Source organism: Felis catus, chromosome C2 (assembly GCF_018350175.1).
Source record: "Felis catus isolate Fca126 chromosome C2, F.catus_Fca126_mat1.0, whole genome shotgun sequence".
Classification (NCBI taxonomy): domain Eukaryota; kingdom Metazoa; phylum Chordata; class Mammalia; order Carnivora; family Felidae; genus Felis; species Felis catus.
In genome coordinates, this window is record NC_058376.1 from 74,879,860 (window position 1) to 74,902,170 (window position 22,311).

The 22,311-nt window shown below is 41.9% G+C and overlaps 1 protein-coding gene and 1 long non-coding RNA gene across 7 annotated transcripts in view; one reads left to right on the forward strand and one right to left on the reverse strand.

The window, feature by feature from the left end:
* The window catches only part of ATP13A4 (ATPase 13A4), a 122,359-nt gene that overhangs the window by 69,708 nt on the left and 30,340 nt on the right, over positions 1-22,311 (forward strand). For 4 of the 5 annotated variants that reach the window (XM_045037123.1, XM_045037120.1, XM_045037122.1 and 1 more), the window contains 10 exons: positions 173-307; positions 2,823-2,993; positions 4,055-4,212; positions 4,821-5,009; positions 7,528-7,589; positions 11,212-11,362; positions 12,989-13,075; positions 13,295-13,448; positions 14,597-14,708; positions 20,099-20,223. In XM_045037123.1, the coding sequence (XP_044893058.1) occupies positions 173-307; positions 2,823-2,993; positions 4,055-4,212; positions 4,821-5,009; positions 7,528-7,589; positions 11,212-11,362; positions 12,989-13,075; positions 13,295-13,448; positions 14,597-14,708; positions 20,099-20,223 (1,344 nt within the window). The remainder of the gene's footprint in view (positions 1-172; positions 308-2,822; positions 2,994-4,054; positions 4,213-4,820; positions 5,010-7,527; positions 7,590-11,211; positions 11,363-12,988; positions 13,076-13,294; positions 13,449-14,596; positions 14,709-20,098; positions 20,224-22,311) is intronic. The other variant, XM_045037121.1, reaches the window with a different exon arrangement.
* On the reverse strand, positions 302-8,285 carry LOC123379983. 2 transcript variants are annotated; one of them, XR_006585158.1, is made up of 4 exons: positions 8,128-8,285; positions 6,551-6,642; positions 5,121-5,179; positions 302-965 (listed from the first exon to the last, which is right to left on the reverse strand). It is a non-coding gene; the product is annotated as an uncharacterized LOC123379983 (long non-coding RNA). The 2 variants fall into 2 exon arrangements; XR_006585159.1 differs by lacking the exon at positions 8,128-8,285 and having other exon boundaries at positions 6,551-7,958.

Consider the following 22,311-nt stretch of genomic DNA (forward strand, 5'->3'; position numbering starts at 1 on the left):
TATGAGTGAAAACATGATATCTGTCTTTCTCTGCCTGACTTATTTCACTGAGCATAATACCCTCCAGTTCCATCCACGTTGCTTTTTCATTGATTTCCAATTAAGCCAGATGTTGGACTACATTGTTGTGAGAAAAAAAATCTGACTTGACTCTGCCATCTCACACTTTCAGCTGGAGTCCAAGAGCTGGAATCACGCTTCCTGGTACCTGGAGATCTATTAATTTTGACGGGGAACAAAGTGCAAATGCCATGCGATGCCATCCTGATTGATGGCAGCTGTGTGGTAGATGAAGGCATGCTGACAGGTACGGTTCTGTCTCACAACTTACAGCCTTGGCAAGCTCTCCCAGGTTCCTTCTCTATCAGAACAACCGTGGCAAAGCTGGGGCTTGCTGTGGGATATTACACTCCCACAATTCTTACTTGACTGTCCTGCTCTGGATGGGAGAGTTCAAATTAAAGCTGCTTTCTGTGTCCTAAGTTTGATACAGTTGTAATTTTCTGAGTGCTTAGCATTTTCTTCTTGAACAAAGGTTATTGCAACCCTGTCGCTTTACCTTAGAAGACTGTAGAGATCATTAGACATTTCAAATCATCTGTGACTTTTATGTTCAGTATTTTCATATAAATTATATCTTTTGATAAACTTGGAAGATATGAAAGCTATTGATGACATCCTGAAACCCAGAAGGTCAAGTCCAAGCTCTTCCCTGCCTTGGCTTAAATATGTGAAAAGGTTCACGACAAAGGATTTGTCACACATCTGCTGCCTGAAAACACACTGGGACTTTAGGACTAATTGAATTTCATTTTTAAGTAGTATGCTGCTAGAGCAGGGAGGGACCTTAGAGGTCACTGCATCTCATGGATATGGAAGCTGAGGTCCAGAGAGAAGAGACCTTGAGATCACAGTGCTTCGAGTTCTCACGAGTGCACATTTGAGGAGATGTTGTGCCAACATTTCTGTAAGATAAAGAAGAATCATAAAGTTTTTTTCACAGATGGACTAGGGGGCTGAGAAGACACATTGACATACTGTGGTTCCCACTGAAGCCAAAATTGAATCCATTTCTCTAGGACAGACCAGGAAGGCATGAAATGGAGACAAGAACATGTATCTTTCTTCTATGTAACTTTACCAAAAAATGTTTTTTATTTTTTTATTAAAAAATGTTTTTTTAATGTTTATTTATTTTTGGAGACAGAGAGAAACAGAGCATGAACAGGGAGGAGCAGAGAGAGAGGGAGACACAGAGTTGGAAACAGTCTCCAGTCTCTGAGCTGTCAGCACAGAGCCCAACGTGGGGCCCGAACTCACAAACTGTGAGATCATGACCTGAGCCAAAGTCAGACACTCAACCGACTGACCCACCCAGGCGTATGGTCTGCCCCCACCCCAATTTTTTTAATGCGTGGCAGGCCATGTTTCTTCATATAAGGAATCAGTAGATTTGTAAAATTCCTTTAGTGCTGGGACCTCTGCAATGCTAAGTACCTTTCTTCTGGCAAAAAGTGGCCCTACTACAGTGGGACATATCTCTGACTTTGTACTGCCCACTTTTCAAAGGCCAGTGGAAGGCTTTACAAGGTTTATTCCACAGATCAGACCCTAATTACTTCCTCAACATCATTCACCACCCTATAAGAGCACTTCAGCCCACTGCCATCTGCTCCTTCCATGTCACTGGCAGCAGTCACCCATGTCCCAATTGCCAAACCCAATGGATTCCTTAGATTTCTCTTCTTGTTGACCTCTCTGCTGCTTTTGATGATTCTGACCATCTTTCCCTTTGGAAAACTCTCTTCTCCCTAACTGTCCAAGATAGTGCCATGTCCCATGCTGCTCCTGATTGTTGGTAATGCTCAGAGCTATGTCCTAGTCCTATCCTCTTCTATCCTCACTCTTGGTCCCTCAGTAATCTTCTCTCTCCTGTGACTTTAATCATAGCCTGTAAGGCGGTGAACTTTGACTAAATGTCTCTGGTCTAGGCTTCTCCCTTGAACTCCAGACTCAAATAAATAAATAAATGCAAGACGTCTCAACATAGCCATTCCACGAGACATCTCCAACTCATGGTGAACATAAAGCAACTCTTCCTTCCTCCTATAATCCCTGTGTTGATGACTAATGCCACCCTCTGCTCATTTCCCCAAGTTGGAAACCAAGAAGCCATTTTGAATTTCTCTGTTCCTATGACCTCCCAATATAAAATTCTCCCCAAGTTTTGTAACTTCTTACCTTCTTATTTCTCAGCTCCCGGACTTCCTTTTACTCTCACTGCCTGCTGCCATAAGTCAGACCTTGTTCTCTCCATCTGGATGTCCAGCTTCCAACCTCACCAGACTTCAATCTATTCCCTGTATTGCAGATAGAGTACTCTCTCTCTTGTACATGAATATGATATTACTCTCCTGAATAAAACACTTAAATATCTCCCCACTCCCTTCTGCCACTAATGCCTACAAAAACCATGTAAACACTTAAATATGTGTACCTAGGGCCTCCTTGCTTTGGTTTCCTGCACAGGTCTCATGGCCCCTCATTCCCCATGCCCCACATTCTGGACCTCACAACTTGCTATTCCCTACACAGCTATTTCTAGCCTTCTTTAATGTCCGTGTTGGATGTTACAATACTTATAGTATTTATAATACAACATTATTCTTATTTATTGGGACTACAAATCTCCTAAAAAACAATCTCCTTGTATCCCTAATACCTAGGGTTGTCCCTGCCACCCCCTGCAGGCTTATAACAAACATCCACCGCATGCCTAGTGAGTGCATACATGATTTAAATGAGATGTTTGTTTTCTATAGGAGAAAGTATTCCAGTCACTAAAACTCCATTGCCCAAGATGGAGAGCTCCATGCCCTGGAAAACGCAGAGTGAAGCCGATTATAAAAGGCATGTCCTTTTCTGTGGGACAGAGGTTATCCAAGCCAAGGGAGCATGCTCTGGGACCGTGAGGGCGGTGGTGCTACAGACTGGTGAGTGAGCATCCCTTCTTTGGTTTGTTACTTTAATGAAATATTTTTGCTCAGTGTGTCTAGTGCCTGAAATCTATTAGGTAAGCAATAGTCTTTCGATAACGAACCAAACCTATTAAAGTTCCATATTTCAAGTGTGAATTGCACTATGGCACATGCCTTTTAGTCAACAAAATACCGATGACAATAATTACTATTAACATGTTTTGTAGTTTAGAAACTATCTCTATATATCAAACCTGCACAGCAAAGATGCTTGTTCCCACTTCGTACATAAATAGGCTGAGGTCAGCACAATCTGAACAAACTTAAAAAAAAAAAAAAAATCACATAGTCACTGACAGACCTGGGTCTAGAACTTAGATCTTTTAACCCCAAATCCCAAGTTTTTTCTAGCCAGGGTTAGAAATTGAAAACTTGAGGGGCGCCTGGGTGGCTCAGTCGGTTAAGCGTCCAACTTCAGCTCAGGTCATGATCTCACGGTTCGTGGGTTCGAGCCCCGCATTGGGCTCTGTGCTGACAGCTCGGAGCCTGGAGCCTGTTTTGGATTCTGTGTCTCCTCTCTCTCTGCCCCTCCCCCACTCGTGCTCTGTCTCCCTCTGTCTCAAAAATAAATAAACATTAAAAAAATTTTAAAAAAGAAATTGCAAACTTGACACTGAAAAGTATTAGAGATTAAGTCCATCAGTATTTACTGGGTCCTATGGTTTAATTTCAAGTAACGTGTGTGTGTGTGTATGTGTGTGTGTGAGTCGTTTCCTTAAAATGAAGTTATATTGGGCAAGGCTGTGTTCTGATCTCAGTGTGGTGGTTTCCTATCTCTGGGTCGCATTGATTTTGAAAGTAGAGAGAAGAAAGATCAGAATGGAATAGGCTCTGAAAAAGTAAGATATTTCCATTCTAGCACTCAGGTGTCTTCCCAATTATCCTTTAATTGTGTTTGGGTTTAAGCACTGTTGAAATATCTCTAGAGAAAAACAAAGGCCATGTTGAGGCTTAGAAGCATGCTAGTAGTAGGATTTGTCAACCTAAGAATGTGGATTGTGTGTTTGTTACTTCAGGATTCAACACTGCAAAAGGGGACCTCGTGAGATCCATTCTGTACCCGAAGCCAATGAATTTTAAGCTTTACAGGGATGCCATCAGGTTCCTCCTGTGCCTTGTAGGGACAGCAACCATTGGGATGATCTATACTTTGTGCGTCTATGTGCTCAGCGGGGTAAGTTGCTTTTGTTCTTTTACTACATGCACATGTAACACTCATGGAGGTATAATTTATACTCTGCGTGTTAACCTTAATCTCAGCCATGGTGTATAAACCTGGGAAACAAAGCCAAACGCTGATACCTGAACATGTACTCACAGTTCGCCAATATGAGAGATTGATCCCCAAGTAATATTATAACAATCAGAACTAGAGGGGCAAAACGCTGTTTCCCGAGCTACCAACAGTGCCTCTCATCTTGTACACTTCTTACACCATTTTTTCCTTTTCGATCTGAGAATATGTTTATCCCAGTAACGTAGTATTTTGGCGTTATTAAATAAGGAGCTGAAAATAAAACCTGGATACCCCATGTTGGTGAGGCCATGGCAAATTTGTCCATTGTTCTCTGCTGGTAGCAGTAATGAATCGTTACAAACTGTTTCATTGCACTTTGGAAAATCTATGAGAGCCATAAACCGTGCATACTTTTTGACCCACTCAAATCATTTCTGGGAATCTGACCTAAGGAAGTAAACAAAAAGGAGGAAAAAAAGTCATATGCACCAAGCTGTTCAGGACTGATTTACCTGTAATAGCTGAAGAGTGACTTTATGTCCCAGGAGCCTCCAGAGGAGGTGGTGAAGAAAGCCCTTGATGTCATCACAATTGCGGTCCCTCCTGCTCTACCTGCTGCTCTGACCACAGGCATTATCTATGCCCAGAAGAGGCTGAAGAAGAGAGGCATCTTTTGCATCAGCCCCCAGAGGATCAATGTATGTGGACAATTAAACCTTGTCTGCTTTGACAAGGTATGTGTGTTTCACCCTCATTATCATTGCCATTTTTATCATCGTGGTCATCGGGTAGAGGCGCTTCACACTTTTCTGGGGCAGGAAACACAGGATGTGTTATCTGCCTACCTTTTATCTCTGGTTGGATGCGTAATGTAGGAAAGGCACGTCTCTTGAGCTTCCAGATTCTGGGGTTTAGAAGAGGGAGAGTAGGTACTGAATAAGCGGGTCTTTGAAAGTCCTTCCAGCTCTAGTATTTTCTAAAACACAGTTAATTAAGGTAGCATTCTGTCCCTCCCCAGACAAAACCACATACAAGGAACAAAACTTAAACCCTTCACTATGGTCCCTGCTTGACCACTACCATGGTCAAGAATATTGCCTAGCGTATAGTCAGTGCGCAATAAATATTTATTGGTTTAATAATGAATAAATAAATAATGAATAATAATAAACAATGATGAATAATAATGAATAATGCATAATGATGAGTAAATAATAATTAATCATAATAAATAATGAATGAATTAAAAAAGGAAGAATTTATTTAACTGTATTTTCCTTGGGCAGTTGCACTTGGCTATAGGAAAGCTCCAATCAAATCCTTACTGTATTTTCCCATCTGTAGTGTATTGCTTAAAATCATTCTTGACTATATGCCAGTTATTCCCAACCAGCCTCTTATTCTACCTCCTCCTGAATATATTCTTTTGGTCTGGTGTCTGCCTATACTGAGTGAGGGGAGGGGCTGTGAGAGGGTAAGGCAGGGATGATGGGCTGTTTTGTGTCCAGGTCTTCATTTATAAAGGGGCTTGATGACTGCAGAGAGAGGTCAATGCCTTTGAAGGAAGTTTAACATTACAGTTCTCCTGGTAAGGAAAGGCACAGTCCTGTGGGCCATGGGAGGAATGGCAAGTTTGGATAAGGGATCTGAGGAAATGCCTAGACCAGGGCCTTTACTGGGGTCTCTACGAGGAAGGCAGGTCAGGGCAGGGTAAACAGCTTATGACTGGCTAGTTTGAACGATTTGGGTGAGCTTTGGGCTGCAGGGTGGTCTCTGGCCCTTGGCCCCAGGATGATGAAGGCAGAGGACTATTGCCTCCTGAGGAGTAGGGGCCAGGTAGATGATTAGTTTGCATGTCAAAGGCACGCGGAGTCCCTTACTATCTCTAAGAATTGGCTAGCCCAGGAGATGGAGTCTTTCCTTAGAAAGGTTTTTTAAGATGTCAAATCATCATAATATATAGAAAATTAATACAACACAAGGGTATAATAGGCAGGTGAATATGGGCAAATGAGTGGATTTAGGAAAGCAATAGAGCCGGTGGTTTTGACCAGAGCAAGACGTCAGTAATGGGAGAGGTTTGTACACCTTTGCTATCTGGCTAAGACATTTGTACATACCTTCCAGGCAGTGCCGAACCTTTGAAAGTGGTTTTTGGTTCTGTTTTTGCTTTCTCAATAGTTGTTCTCCTTTTTCTTACTTTTGTTGTGGCAAAATGAACATTCCATAAAATTTACCGTTTTAACCATCTTTAAGTGGCTTTAAGTGCACTTACATTGTTGCGCAATCATCACCGCCATCCATCTTGAGAATTGTTCTATCTTCCCAAATGGAAACCCTGTGTCCATTAAACAGGACACTGAAGTTCTTGAGGACAGAAAAGTAATAGGATCAGAGCTATATTACATGGTTACTGGACTATCAGCGAGACCTACCACGATCAGAAGGCTAACATGGCTCTTGCCAGCATTTCTGAATTACTTTGTGATCCAATTAGCATAACAAAGAAGAATGTTCTATTTGTGGGGTCATCTCATCCCTGCCCTTGGCAAAAGAAGCAGGGGTGGGACAAATCATTATGACATGAATTTGCATAAAATAAGTAATAATTAGGGGTAATTATCATAATTTGCTCTTACTCTGTGTCAGACATTAAATCAAGCACTTTATTTGTATTATCTAATTTGACGTTCACAATAACCTCATCCGATTATAAGCACATTGTACAGGTAAGGGCTCCGAGGTTCAGAGGGATTAAATAACTCTCCCAGGTCATACAGCTAGTGTTTTAAATGAGTCCAAGCTCTTCATCATTATCCTGTACGGAGAGAAATACCAAAAAGCACCCTCTTTTACCTAACAGGTGTCAAAGAGCAAACCACCTGTTTAGAGCAGGGAAAAAGTCTACTCCCATTACTTATTTCTGATGACCTACTTTTATCTTCTGCTGTAAAACCTGGGACTCACCCATTTTATAGCTCTTACAGGCTTACCAAGACTTTCCCATTAGATCCTCACAACCAGCCTCTGAAGTCTATAAGACAGATACCGTTTTCTTCCTTTATCGCCAGCTTGGTGGTACAACTGGTAGGAGCCATCCAAGCTTCTGCCGAGGACCCCAGGATTCCCACCTGACTGTGTCCTTCCTTGAGGTGCTGATTTCAGTAACGTGTTTGTGACATGTATTTCCCTGTTAAAACATACCTTAGGGGCTGTCGCTTCAGAGTAAACCGAGCCCTCGTTTCTGTTTAGACAGGCACCTTAACAAGGGATGGTTTGGATCTCTGGGGAGCCGTGCCCTGCGATAGGAGTGGGTGAGTACCTGGGACTGAATGCACTGGAGTTTCTCTTTTCCCAGAGAAAATACTCTGCATTTTCTCTTGAAAATTAATAATGAAGACATTTTGGCTTCAGAGCAGTCGGTTGCCAGAGTGCCTTCATGTAATGTCTCTTTGGAGCACTTCCAAGTCTTACTGAAACATGCATAGCTCCCTACACCCTATCCCCTGCCCCATTCCACTCGCAAACCTAGGAGACAGAGGGGTTTCGCGTCTTTGCTAAGATGTGATTTGTAAAACCATTTTTAAATTTTTTTTAATGTTTATTTATTTTTGAGCGAGCGAGAGGGAGAGAGAGAGAGAGAGAGAACAGGGGAGGGGCAGAGAGAGAGGGAGACACAGAATCCAAAGAAGGCTCCAGGCCCCAAGCTGTCAGCACAGAGCCCGAGATCATGACCTGAGCCAAAGTCAGATGCTTAACCAACTAAGCCACCCAGGCACCCTGCAAAAAAATCTTAAAACTGTAATATGCTGTCAGCATATTAGTCAGGGGCCTGAAGTTGACCCACTGTACCTGATTTGGAGAATACCAGGACACGGTCCCTCAGGGAGGTAACATTCCTTCTACAAACTGAAGCCTTTCAGTTTGCCTGGAAGGAGAACACTGCACTGACTTGTGCACAGAGAGTTTCAGGAAGAGCAGCAGCCGTGAACCCGTAGCTAACGCACTCATTTTCCTTGGTATTGCAGTTCTGGAAACTCCACCTTTTGGGGGCAGGGCAACTCCTCCTTTCTGGCCAGAAAAGACTCCTTTTTTGGCAATTTTCAGTTCGGGGTGGTATGAGTTGCATGGCTCTCTTGTGTGGCCCTCTTGTGGGCATGTCTAACATTGCACCCCCGCCTCTGCTTTTTGTGGTCACTACCTCCACTTGAGAACAGAACACGAACCATCTGACTTTTATATTTTTTTTAAATGAAAGTATTTCCCCCGTATCCTCACATCCTCCATCACAAAAGCATCTACTACATAAAAGGTACATTGTGGTTCTTCTTATATGCAGGTGACCTATAATTTATCCACAAAATATTTTAATTACATGTGTGTAATACAGTTTCATATGAAAATATTATTTATAAGCAAGTCTATTTCCTGGGTTAACAAATAGATCTCAGTGCTTCTAGCCGCTTTGGTCCACAGGAGAAACCTCTTATAAATATTAAACGTTCTCAAGTTCTTTTCATTTTGTCTCAAACATAGATTTAGATATAGACCTGGTCTTCCTGTTCATTTGTATGTTTCCACTTCAGCTTCCACAAAAAAATGTATGTATTTATTCAAATACGTGAGCATCCTGAGAGTAGTTGGTCTTTTATTTATATTTGTGTTCCTAGTGCCGTAGCACTATACCAGGCACATGGGCACACACAACAGGTGCCCAGCAAATGTTTAAAATGAATTTACTATGTTCCACCTTTTTTTTTTATGTTCCATCTTTTGAATGTTTTCCACTTATTGAATTCAGGCATCCTCTTATTCACAAAACTTTCTATTTCTAAAAGTAACCTGTCAGGGGCACCTGGGTGGCTCAGTCGGTTAAGCGGCCGACTTCAGCTCAGGTCGTGATCTCGTGGTCCGTGAGTTCGAGCCCCGCGTCGGGCTCTGTGCTGACAGCTCGGAGCCTGGAGCCTGCTTCTGTTTCTGTGTCTCCCTCTCTCTCTGCCCCTCCCCCGTCTGCGCTCTCTCTCTGCCTTTCAAAAATGAATAAATGTTTAAAAAATTTAATAAATAAATAAGTAAAAGTAACCTGTCAAATTGAAATAAAAACATTGATACAATGTTTAAGTTATTGATTGATTAATTAAGCCTGCTACTCTTGCTTCCTAAAAGGGAAATTTAAAATTTGAAAAGAAAGATAACATCAGAGAAAACCTACTCAATACTAGGTAGAAGTCAGCATCTGACTTACAGGCTATTAAATATCTTCTTGTAAAAGGTAAGCTCATCTTTAATAATTCTTTTCCAAAAAGTCCTGCCCAATGTGCCAGATACTTCAAGAACCACCTGGGTTACTTGAGCAGGATCAATCATAAACATTCAAATAAAAATACAAGGACAAGGATGAGAGAGAGTTCTATTTATTTGTTATACAAACAAGAGTTTGGCCCAGTCCCCAGGAACTCAGAATTATATATTCAGAATTACGTAGCAATGACAATATGTGTGCCATGTTAAAAATAGGATTTTTTCCCCTTAATCTGTGTTTGCTTTTCAGTGTGAGCTTAAGCATCTGTGTTAATCACGCTGCTGGTGATTGCTTAATGTGTACTACAATACTGGGGGACGTGTTGGAAACCACTAAGACAACTTGAACTACTGATATATAATAATAAATATAATCAACAGGGTCAGTAATCAGCCAAGAGGTTTTTGAACTTGTAGGGAAACTTGAATGAGCAAGACAGGAAGAAATACGCCTGGATTATGAGTTAGCTCTGTGATGGGGAGGCTTTCAGGAATAAAAGGCTAGAGCAAACTAAGGCCATATTTAAAGAAATTCAGTGTCCATATCATGGGAAATAATAATCTGATCCTGGAGAACATGTTTTAAGACAAAATGTGACACATAAAAACTTTTCCAGTAATGAGTAATTAGGGTGGTAGAGAGGTCTGGAAACTGTACACTGGAGGCACAGCTAGAGGTCCTATGGTAACCCCAGAGGAAGAAGAGATAATAGGGCCACAGCTGAGCTGGTCCACAAATCTGAAACAAGAGCATGTAGACTCTGGCCCCTTGGAAGCACCTGCCCCTCTGACGTCCCCCACGTAGGATGGGCTGCTTTGTGGACCACCTACGGTACTCCACGTGTAAGACATGACAGCAAGGCTTCAAAGGACATGCATCTAGTGAACCTGAGGCCACACTTGATGGCTTCATCTCTGACTTAGTGAAAGAACCCTGCATGTGACAATTGGAGTTGTACCTCAGTAGGTTTTAGACGAGGCTACTTTCTATAAAAAAATGATGGTGATGATGGACGCTAGATGTCAGGATGGAAGAGGGGGACACAATGTCCTTTTCAAAAATGCTTTTTTTTAAAAGTTCTGTATCATTAAAGTCTTTCGGTTTTCCAGTAACTAACTCATTCATTTATTCACTCATACATTTGTTGAGTATCTGCTGTGGGCCAAACATCAGATATGTTGGAGAGAAAGATGGAAAAATGTATGCCTGCCCCGAAGGGTTGAGTGAAGGAGATGCACATATACACACACAGCCATACAATGAGCTAGCCTGTGCTTCTCACCGCATTGGAAATGAAGTGGTCTGGTAGTTGGGGTGGTAGTGGATGTGTTTCAAACTAAGGGTGATACTTCTAGTTTTTTCTATACCTCTGGGATTAAATCAGTGCCAGAGAAAGAGCAAGGAAAAGAAAGAGTTTGAGACAAACCTCAAGGACCTTTCTCACGCTTGCTGAATTTATAGAAGAATAACGGCTAAATAAAGCATGATTGATTTGGGGGCATTAGAAGATGCATGACATCTTGCATGCCATTAGAAGATGCATGCTGCAGTAATTTTTCAACAGATATTTACTTCCACAAGCTCCATTTGAGCATGGATGGATAGACTGAAGGCCCTTCCCTTTTCTCCTTCAGGTTCCAGGAAGTCCACAGCTTTGTGTCCGGCAGGTCTTTGCCATGGGGCCCGCTGTGTGCGGCCATGGCCAGCTGCCACTCTCTGATTCTTCTTGATGGGACCATCCAGGGAGATCCTCTGGATCTCAAGATGTTTGAAGCCACCACCTGGGTAAGATCCTGCTCTGCAGAGAACCTAAGAAGCTTCTTCAATGCCAGAGCAACACAGATTTTATCGTATTCAATACTTTCAATATAGAGGTACATGCAGTAGTGATGGACAAACTAATCTAAGTCTGTTTTCCTCATCTGTACAATTTAACTAATAATAGTATCTCCATTGTGGAGTTATGAGGATAAATGGAATGAAATTTAAAAAAAAAAATCCCTGATAGTATGCCTGGGACATTGTAGGTTAACCATAGTCATACAATTATTCTATATCTTCCAACTCTTGAGACAACATAATTGCTGTATAATTATTTTCCAACTTTTGAGCAATGTCTGATTGTAAAGTTTTCTAGAACACGGGGATTAGGAAACAGCACTGTCTCCACTGCTTAGGATAACTCATTGTTACCAAAAGTTTTATTCCTATTAATTGAATATTGACTTTGTTTCTAAGACTGGAAGAAATAAAAAGGGAAACCGTGAAAGAGCTTTTGTTGAGATTTTAAAGTAGATATAAGAGCAAAACGTATAGTTCAGGACCAGGTCTCTGGTTTCCCGGTTCCAGTTTTGGCTCTGCTCTGACTGCTTGACCCTGTGAAGGCATCCCTCTTGTTAAAGTGTTGGCTCCCATGACCTTAAAACAAAAGGGTTTGCATTAGATCAGCAGTGTTCATATAAAACAAACAAACAAAATGAAATAACAGAGCTGGAATCTTTTCTCCAAAGGAAACCTATTCAGAAACATTCTATTAAAAAACCAACAGTTGGAGTTGCTGTGGTTGACATAGAAGATAGACCCTGTGTAGTACAGGAAACGCTCGCCACAAGCCCACTCCTACTCCCGGAAGCCCTGTGCAGTTCTAGGCCTCAGTGATCCCCGCGTGCTACCCTGCTAAAGGAGACAGTCTCTAGGGTCCCTTCCAGCACTAGTGGGATATGGTTCTGTAGCAGTCTGATGTCACTCTGCCAGTCCCCCCATTTCTTCTGGGTTACTGTTTTTCTGTATCTTTAAGTAGGAATTACAATTTCCTTTCTGAGATTATTTCAGCTGCTGGATGATATGATTACAAAGCATTTTGACATCTTTGGGTAAAAGGTTCCTTTGACTATAATTTAGGGTTATTATTACACCAATTACTGAGCGTTTACTGAACGCTAGCCACGTACATCACAGTCCCTGCCCTGCCTGGCCCTGAGGACTATCGATTCAAATTAGACAGAGAAGGAAGGGTGGGAACAGTGTCGAACTCCGGGAAAACAAAGACAGTATGGTGCTTGCCTCACACAAGCCTGCCTCTTCATGCTCACTATTTTCAAGTTAAGCTTTTCAGAAGCGGAGAATGAACCTTTATGCAGCACATTCCAACAGAGAAAGCAGGATAAATTGCATGAATAATTCAGAGGTGTCTGCCTTGCAAGTTCTGTGGCATTTCCAATGCACTCCGCCCCCCCCCACCCCAGCCCCGTGGCAAAATAAGTCTGGTTCACCTCCATCTGACTGAGGGAGGTGACACTGAGAATACATCAAGGTGGCCTGAGGATTTTCTCAAAGAGGGGGTTTGAGCGTGGTATCAGTGGACGAATAAGAACTAAATCTCTACAAAGAAATATCCCATTTGTGAAACAGGAGATGGCGGTTTCTGGGGACGATTTCCACATCAAGGGAGTGCCAGCACATGCCATGGTAGTTAAGCCCTGCAAAACAGCCAGCCAGGTAAGCCTTGCCTGCTATCTGCCCTCAAATGCCCAGACTCAAAGGGAAATTTTTGAAGGGAAAATTTTGAAGACAGACGTGTCTTCTTTGAATTCCATAGGTGAAATTGCTAAGACCTTGCTTCCTGTATTTGCTAAAATAAGAATTGAGGGAGTAGTGAACTCTGACTAGCTAGAAGCTATGTTGGTATGTCCCTCTCCATTCCCCCTCCCTCACCAGGTGCCAGTGGAAGGAATTGCAATCCTGCATCTGTTCCCATTCTCATCAGCACTGCAGAGGATGACAGTCATTGTCCAAGAGATGGGGGGTGACCGGCTGGCATTCATGAAAGGTGCACCGGAAAGGGTGGCCAGCTTTTGCCAACCTGAGACAGGTAAGCGAATAGACTTGTGATTCAACAGACGGATCTGTTATTTCCAGCCCAAATGTGTCCCATCAGCACATGATCTATAAATTTAATTGCCTACTGGCCGTTGCTAATTCGGTAACCCAACTGGCATCCCAAACTCAATACTTCTCTTTCTCACTTCCTGTCTTTTCCATCTTGGTGAATGGTATTAAGAATTTCTGCCGCTACTCCCAATTTAGGACTCAGCCCTGATTCCTCCCTTTCTTTCAGAGCCTCTATTTTATCAATTGCTAATCCATGGCCCTCTCATTCCATCCACCCAGACCCTCATCACCTTTCCCCTGGATCACTTCGATGTTTGGTGAATCCTGGTCCCAGGTTCCCCTACTCTGATTCACCCTTCATACTGTGGCCAGATAGGTTTTTCCACCACATAGTATAACCGTGTTGTCACTTTCTTGCTGCTATTCTTTCGGTCACTTCCCATAGGTTGCAGGATAGTCTCAGACTCCTTTAGGATCACACATAAGTCCTTCACGATCTGGATCCTATCACACTTTCCAGATATGCCTTGCCACTCCTATCCTCTCTCCTCATGCTTCCCCCGAGCTGAACTCACTACTCAAGTCTTGCTGTCTTGTGTCTCTATGTTTGAGCATATGATGCTCCCTTGGCCAAAATGCCTTTCCCTTCCTTCATCTACCCACTTCCCGCCAGTATGATACAAGCACCTCGAAATGTTTCTATAGCACACAGCAATTGCTTAGATCTCATTACACTGGCAATGATCTCATTCCACTGGTTGTTACTAACCCGACAGAGATCTTTAAAGCAGGGTCTGCCGTTCAGTCTCTGTAGAGCCAATATCTGACACATACATGGTAAGTAGACTCTCAATGAATGCTTGCTGGTCAAACTGGAGAAAAAAGAATTACACACGTTTCCCATCTTTTTTTCTTTTTTCTTTTTTTGTCCTGCTTTTTTCTCATTTCAGCTTCACTGGATCCCAACCCTGACAGTATAATTATATCTAGGGTTCTCACTGACTTATTTGTGTATCTTTTACGAGGTGTGTTTTCTTGGGAAAGAGTTGGATCTGTTTGTAAAGAATTTTTCCACTGGTACCAGCGGAATAAATGTTGCATACTAATCTTGCCTTATTTTCTGAACAGTACCAACTAGTTTTGTTAGTGAACTTCAGATTTACACGACACAGGGCTTCCGGGTCATAGCACTGGCCTACAAGAAGCTAGAAATGGATCATCACACCACTGCCTTCACCAGGTAAGTAGGGAGGATTTGATAAAGCAGAATGGGTTGCTGGGCAGTGGACTGGGCAGTGGACTGAACAACACAGCTTGCTGGATTGGTGTGCCTAAAATGTCTCTGAACTTGGTAAACAGGGATATAGTCATCCCTGTCCTGCCTCAGCCACAAAGCTGATGTGAACACTGGGAGAATTTCTGAGAAAAAACTGTATAAACTATAAAATATGACATCATTGTACAGCTTTGTAAAAATAGACATAGGAAATTAACCAACGTTTCAGAGAGTTTGAAATGGTGGTGAGGACCCTGTTTTGAAACAAATACAAGTAGCTCATTTTTTGTTAGAGTTAGCAAATTAGTTGCTAGAAAACATAACATCTGTCTGAAAAACAATTGATAAATTTGCAACTTAATGAAACAAAGGAACAGAGCTTAGACTTACACAGAATCAGAGGAGCCATTCAGGAGGTAGTTTTGAGATGTAAAAGAGGTGCCTAAAAACTAAAATGGACTCAAGTATTTATGTGCTCAAATTTCTTGTTGTATTTTCCACCATTTATAGGCTACCTTGTTTATTTCACCTTCACTGCCATGTCCAGTACTCCGTGTCAGCTTCAACAAAACTTATTTTGTTATTTTGAATCTTGAATTTGGGAGGTCTAACATACTTGTGCTCAATCCTATCAGATTCAACACTCCTATTGTCATATTTTGTACCACTTCCTTTAAAATAAAATTCATATGTAATTTGATCGGCACGTATTTTCTATAAAAATTGGGGCGTCTGAGTGGCTCAGTTGGTTGGGTGTCCAACTTCAGCTCAGGTCATGATCTCACGGTTTGTGGGTGCAAGCCCCGCGTCGGGCTCTGTGCTGACAGCTCGGAGCCTGGGGCCTGCTTCGGATTCTGTGTCTCCCTCTCTTTCTGGCCCTCCCCGACTCATTCTCTGTCTCTGTCTCTCAAAAATAAATAAAAATGTAAAAAAATAAATAAATAAAAATAAAAAAAATAGAAATAAAGACCATGCCCTGTTATATAGTAAACATAGAAGCAAACGTGCAATTCATGACAAAAAGTCATATTTCAGTGAATGCTCAGCTGACTCCACTAAATCTAAATGAAGCGCTATGTTGCTTGCCCCTGTGTGCGGAATCACTGTGCTGACTGATACAGGTGCATTTACATATTGGAGTTGCAAATACTGCCAGCAGTCTTGCTTGCTGTCAGCGAGGCGACTCTGAAATGGTTACAAACACTTGGTAAAACTGAATCAAACAGTACAATCTCTTCTCACTTTACATGGCAGTTACATTTCTGAAAATTTCAATAGAATATCAAAAGTGTGCAAAAAATACTTTGTGTTTATATGTAAAACACAGCACGGGGGAAGTATAAAAATTTATATTTGTTTAATATAATATTAGTAGTATTAGATATGCTATAATAACACAGTATACCATATAGTATAATAATAGTACATTATAAACAGTATAAGCCAGTACTGAAAGCATAAATGATTTTTTAATGTCCATGAATGGATGACCTGTAAAATATTCAAGAGGCATGTGAGATGCAGGGGAATTCTTCATGGTGCATTGGTCATTGCAGGAAATCTTGCTTGGATGCATACAAGGTTTCCAAAATGCCTTCTAGAGGCAGCGCCTCTCCTGCTGAAAACCATCAACAGGGTCCAACTGTGTCACTTCGTGAATGGATAGTGGGGTCGAGAGGGGGAAATGGCTCATCAAAGATTACTGAGTATTGGAGTCCTGAGGCCGGCTTAGATTGATCCTTAAAACTTGGGCTATTACAACTCTGGGTATTTGTTGTAATTTAATTGACTCGGGCCATTAAAGTTACTCAAGTCAGAGAGCTAAGAGTGTGAACTTTGAGACTGGATCTCACATTTGAAAGAAAGAAAGAAACAAACAAACAAACAAACAAACATACTTGGGGTCAGTTTGTGGCAGAATTGAGAATGGAACTTTGTTTCTTGAGAACCCATTGACAGATATATATTAAGACTCTGGCTATTATGCTGCTATTTCTGATGATGATAATAAATAGTTGCATATCTACCAGTTTCAAACTCATGATTTTTGAGCTGGTGCGTATAACAAAGCACTAATGGTGAAGATGGATAACCAATAGGGACTTGTGAGGGCTGTGGCACACAGGAGAGTACATTGCCTGGGCTAACAGCATTGAAATTCCAACGTTTCAAAGTCTGGCAAGATCTAAACCCTTATAGGATCCCATAGGATCTAATCTTAGGTTGTCAATTTGCCCCTCCTGTGCTAAAGCCACATCACCATACATCTACTCCTAGCTTAGTTAATTTACCTAAACTTTGCTAATCCCTAATTAGAGCAGAAAATTTTTTCTAGGGTGTGCGTGTGTGTGTGTGCGTGCACGCGTGCAGAGTGCTTCCAACTCTGATACCATAATTTCTTTAAGGGTTCTTTTTGCATATTTCAACCTTTAAAAACAGCCTGGATTCCAAGGACAGGAAATGTAATCTCATGGATGACAATATCCCCTTTGCATCACATTCCCCATTCTTGATTATTTTTAGATGCGTCAGGAGGAGATATACTGTCTGTTCAGGAAGAAGGAAAAAGTAGCTCACTATTCCAGGTTGCAGAGCTTCAGATCCCTCAAGAGACCACTTCTTCTCTACTTCTTGATTTATATTGAAACTCATGAAAAGAAGAATCATGTAGTGTTAGGGCTAGAAGAGATCTTGGAGATCCATTAGTTTTACTACCTTCTTTTACAAAAGAAGAAGTAGATTACCAGACAGAGAAAGTGATTTGCCCATGGTCACACAGCAAAGGTAGTGGCAGATCTGGGTTAAGAACTAGTTAATATCCTGATTACTGTGCATGGAACCCTATGAAGGCCATGTGCCAGGGGAACCAGAAACATGAGTGCCGGGATAGGCTGCAGACTACATCAGATGGCTGACTCTGTGGCCATTTTCTTGACCCAACCTGGTGCCTTGTGGTTGGCTTATGTCATATCTCTGAAAATAGCCAAAGCCTGAGGTTTGGATACGAGGGCCACTAGAAAGTTTGGAGGACCTCATTCAGTCATCAACTAAGTTATCCTTCAAAGAGCAGCTCAAATATCCCCTGTTCCAGGAAAGTTTCTCCAATCACTGTACCCAGAAATGATTACACCTTCCTATCTGACTCCATAGGACCATTATTTGTACCTCTTGGTACTTTTCCCAGCCTTCCATACAAACGAGGCAATCAAGTCTAATCTTTTCCTCCTGGTTAAATGTGAAATCCCCAGAATTAGGGGCTACTATAGTTTCTGTACATTCTCTCCCCCTTCTCCTTAGCCCTGTTCCTTGCCCTCATTTAGGTATTCAGTAAATGGTCATTCACTTGACAGACTGACTGGCTTTGCTTTCCATAAAAACTCTTCTGGCAGCAGAATTTCTGAAAGAGAAAATACATTTTCCTCGGCTGCTTGTCAAAGAGAAAAAAAAAAAGGTCACATCAGGCATCAAAGCATTTCAACTAAGGGAACCCTGGCTGAGCACTTCCTCTGTTGGGCACCGCGCACGTGTTGTTGAGCCTGTCTCTGAACTAGGCAGGCTTGCCCTCAGGTTGTTGAGACAGATCAGATAACAAAGAATGGCAAGAGGTATATAAACAAACAAAATGTGTGCTACGCTGAGCTAGAGGTATGATCCTGAGGGAGCAATTATATTTACCCCCATGGGAAGGTTTTTATGGGGACGGGCCTGTGAATTGGGCCTCGGAATAAAAACAGGCAGGGTTTCTTCAATGGCAGATCATGGTGAACTTACAACCTTTTCCGTGAAGGAAGAAAGAATGTCTCGTGGCAGTTCAGAGCAAATGTTTAGAGATGGTTGAGTACAGAACATAGCCATGGTGGCTGGTCCACCTTGTCAGGAGTTTAGGGTAGGTGAAGAATTTAGTGATAGGTAAAGCTGGAGAGATAGTTTGGAACCAGATTATGGAGAGATTTCAATGCCAGGTTCAGAAGACTGAGGAATGCCTGGGGCGAGTAGTACAAACTGTGCCCACTTCTGACCACTCTGGTGGAGGTGTTAGCAGGGTCCTAGAAGCATGACTAACTCTAGTTGATGCCGCTGGCTGACAGGAGACCCAGCTCTGAGACGCCCGTGGCAAGTAGGGCAAGGTGGGTCCTGCTGGGTGCTGCTTTCACCCATATTTCAGACAGAATTAGGCAATGCTGGTATGTTGCTCTTGTGTCTGCTAGAGGTGTCTGGGTCTCAGATAAATGAATCATGGCAGAATTTTTGGAGCTCCAACCCCAGATATACTTCCCTGCACTTAATCCTGTGGAATGTCTTGGAAATTTTACTGAGGTGGACGGGAGCCTCAGAAGCCCCTCTTCTTTCCAGAAACATTCATACTATATGCAGAAGAACAATGCTCTCCACTGAGGGAGGAAGAGAGGGAGGAGCTTGGCTTTAAAATAGGGGCTCTTTTGGGGTGCCTGGGTGGCTCAGTTGGTTAAGCATCTGACTCTTGGTTTTGGCTCGATCATGATCTCAAAGTTTGTGAGTTTGAGTCCCACATCAGGCTCTGCATTGGCAGTGCAGAGCCTGCTTGGGGTCCTCTCTCTCTCCTCTCCCCCACCCCCTACCGCCCCACTTGTGCTGTCTCTCTCAAAATAAACTAAATAAATACATAAATAAAAATAAAAGAGGGGCTGTTTTTTGAGTCTGAGAACTCCTGGGGCTAAAATAATATTGCATATAGGCTTGGATTCAGGAGAGACTAGCATTTTGTTTTATTGTTCTTGAGTCTCACTTACTTTTCATGTTTCCATTCTAGAATACCTCTCTGGGGGTTGCTAACAGGTGAGGTGTTGGAAACCAGACTAGCCACAGCAGAAAGAAGACTTGGGGTCATTTAGTTCATTCTCTAGGAAGGTTAAAGCAAATCTTTTGTTTAATAAATACTCTCTCTTCCAATTGATTCAGTCAGAGCAAATGTCTCAGTATCCTTCATGTCCCTTCCTGTCTTCTTTCTGCATATTTACTGGCACATATTCGGTGTTTAAGGAATGGTGCTTAAGTGGGTGAATGGGAACCACTTCTGATAGGATCATATTTGCCTTTGCTTTGGTTTTGCTTCTCCTAAGAAAGACCACATTGTGCTATTTCTTTTTTTTAAATTTATTTATTTTGAGAGAAAGAGAGAACCAGCAGAGGAGAGGGTGACAGAAAGGGAGAGACAGAATCCCAAGCAGGTTCCATGCCATCAGTGTGGAGCCCAACGTGGGGCTCAATCTCATGAACCAATGACTTGAGCCAAAGTCAAGAGTCGGATGTTTGACTGAGCCACCCGGGCGCCCCCATATTGTGTTATTTCTGTTCAATTATATATATGTTTCCAGGGACAAAGTAGAATCAGACCTGATATTTCTGGGATTGCTCATCTTGGAGAATCGGTTGAAAGAAGAAACAAAACCAGTTCTGGAAGAGCTCATCTCTGCCCGGATAAGGACTGTAATGATCACAGGTATATAACAAAGTTGTACATGGAAACAGAAAGAATTTGATGTGGAAATAGACAAGATCCATTCATTTCACAAAGACTGTTGACTACCTACTGTGGGAGGGACACCATTCTAGGTGTTGGAGATCTGCAACAGAAAAGGCAAAATTACTGCTCTCACCAAGTTTCTATCCAGGTGGGATGAGATAGAAAATCAATCAGTTGATCAAACAAGCAGCTGGCAATAAGAGTTATGAGGTACATAAAACAAAACAGGGTGATGTCTTAACTGGCTACTTTATATGTGGTGTCCTCTCTGAGAAAGGCCATTTGAAATAACCCCTGACTGACAAGAAGATGTGGGTCAGGCACAGATGACAATTTTTGTTAAATGTTAGTAGGAAGAGAAATGCTTAGTCAGCATGGTGTGTAAACTACCCTGAAGGCCCATTTATTATTCTGGTGGTAAAACAAAAACAAAAACAAAAACAAAAACAAAAACAAAAACAAAACAAACACAAAAACAAAAAACTGTCCCCTGTGCTTCTCTCAAACCCCAAATCAAGGGAGTGGTGAGAAAGGATCATGCAAGAAAAGTGTGTGAAATTTCTTAATGAATGCTTCTTAGTGGCGAATAGATCATTTCTTCATGTGTTCAAATTTAAGTGTGCGCCTTTCTTTCCCTGCTTTCCAGTCAGGTGCATTGAACTCTGATAGTTGTGTCGCCAAGGTACACTATTTCCCCACCAGAGACCTTATTCCCCAGCCCATTTCCCCTGAATCCAGCTTCACTGTGGGAAGCTCTAGGATACTTCTACTGTCTCCTCTGTACCTCCCATCTCCCATTCTACCCCCACAATACAAGAGACTTAGGGGTCCCTTTTACCTTCTTCCTTTTTAGTCCCTCAATCCAACTTGTAGGTATTGCTGAGCTAATTTACTACTTAGAATTGCCCTTACATCATGACCCGTCTGTTTCAAAAATCTTTTTTTAGCACTTATTTTACACATTTCCATAATCTATCCTTAGTATTGAGATTTAGATAGAATAAGGACACATCACTCTGTACCCCGCTTCTTCACTTCTTCACTCATATTCGAATTTCTGTTCTGTTTCTTTGCTTGCTGGGTTAAACTTTTCTTCTCAAGGTTTGTCCTTGGATAGGATAGAAGGATGTTATGCTCTCTAATTTCTTACATACCCTGGAATATCTTTCTTGGCTCTGACAGGTGAATGCCCTCTTGTCTGGGTGTAGGATTTGGGGGTTAGAGTCCTGTTTTTTCCTTAATGATCTCTAGGTGTTATTACAAGTCCAAAGCCAGTCCACTGTAGGTAATTTGTTCTCTTCTGTATATTGTCCTTTTCTTCAACTTTGGAGTTTACAAATACTACCAGAGTATGTCTATATGTTTGTCTTTTTGTCCCATTGATTTCATTAATTAATTAAAAGTAAACACTTTTAATCTATCTTCTTCCTGTCAGGGAAAGTTCTTCTATTGTTCATTTAATTATGGCCTTTGCTCTGTCTCTTCCTTTTTCCCTTCTGGAATTTCTGTTATTCACATGATAAGCTTTCTGGATTTATCTTCTCAGTCTCTTATCTTTTTTCTTGTTATTCTCATATTTTTATAATTTGCCTCCATGTTTTAAGAATTTTTTTGCATCCAGTTTTTCCAAACCATAAACTCAGGTTCCAAAGATGACCATTATCTTCTTCAAATTACCTCTTAATGTTGAGATCTGAAATCACGTTTTGGGGTGGGATTAGCTCTAGAAAACCTTTTTTAAGGGGGGGGGCATTAGAGGAGAAGGGCTACATTTGAGTTTTCTTAAGTGCACTTATTATTTTTAATGAGATAATGCAAAGTTTTTTTCTTTAATGTGTATTTATTTTTGAAAGAGAGAGAAAGAGTGCATGCGAGCAGGCGTGGGAGGGTCAGAGAGTGAGGGAAACAGAATCTGAAACAGGCTCCAGGCTCTGAGCTATCAGCCCAGAGCCTGAGGTAGGGCTTGAACCCACAAACCGTGGTGAGATCATGACCCGAGATGAAGTCGGACGCTTAACAGATTGAGCCCCGCAAGGCTCCCGGAGTTACTGTAGGTTTTATCTA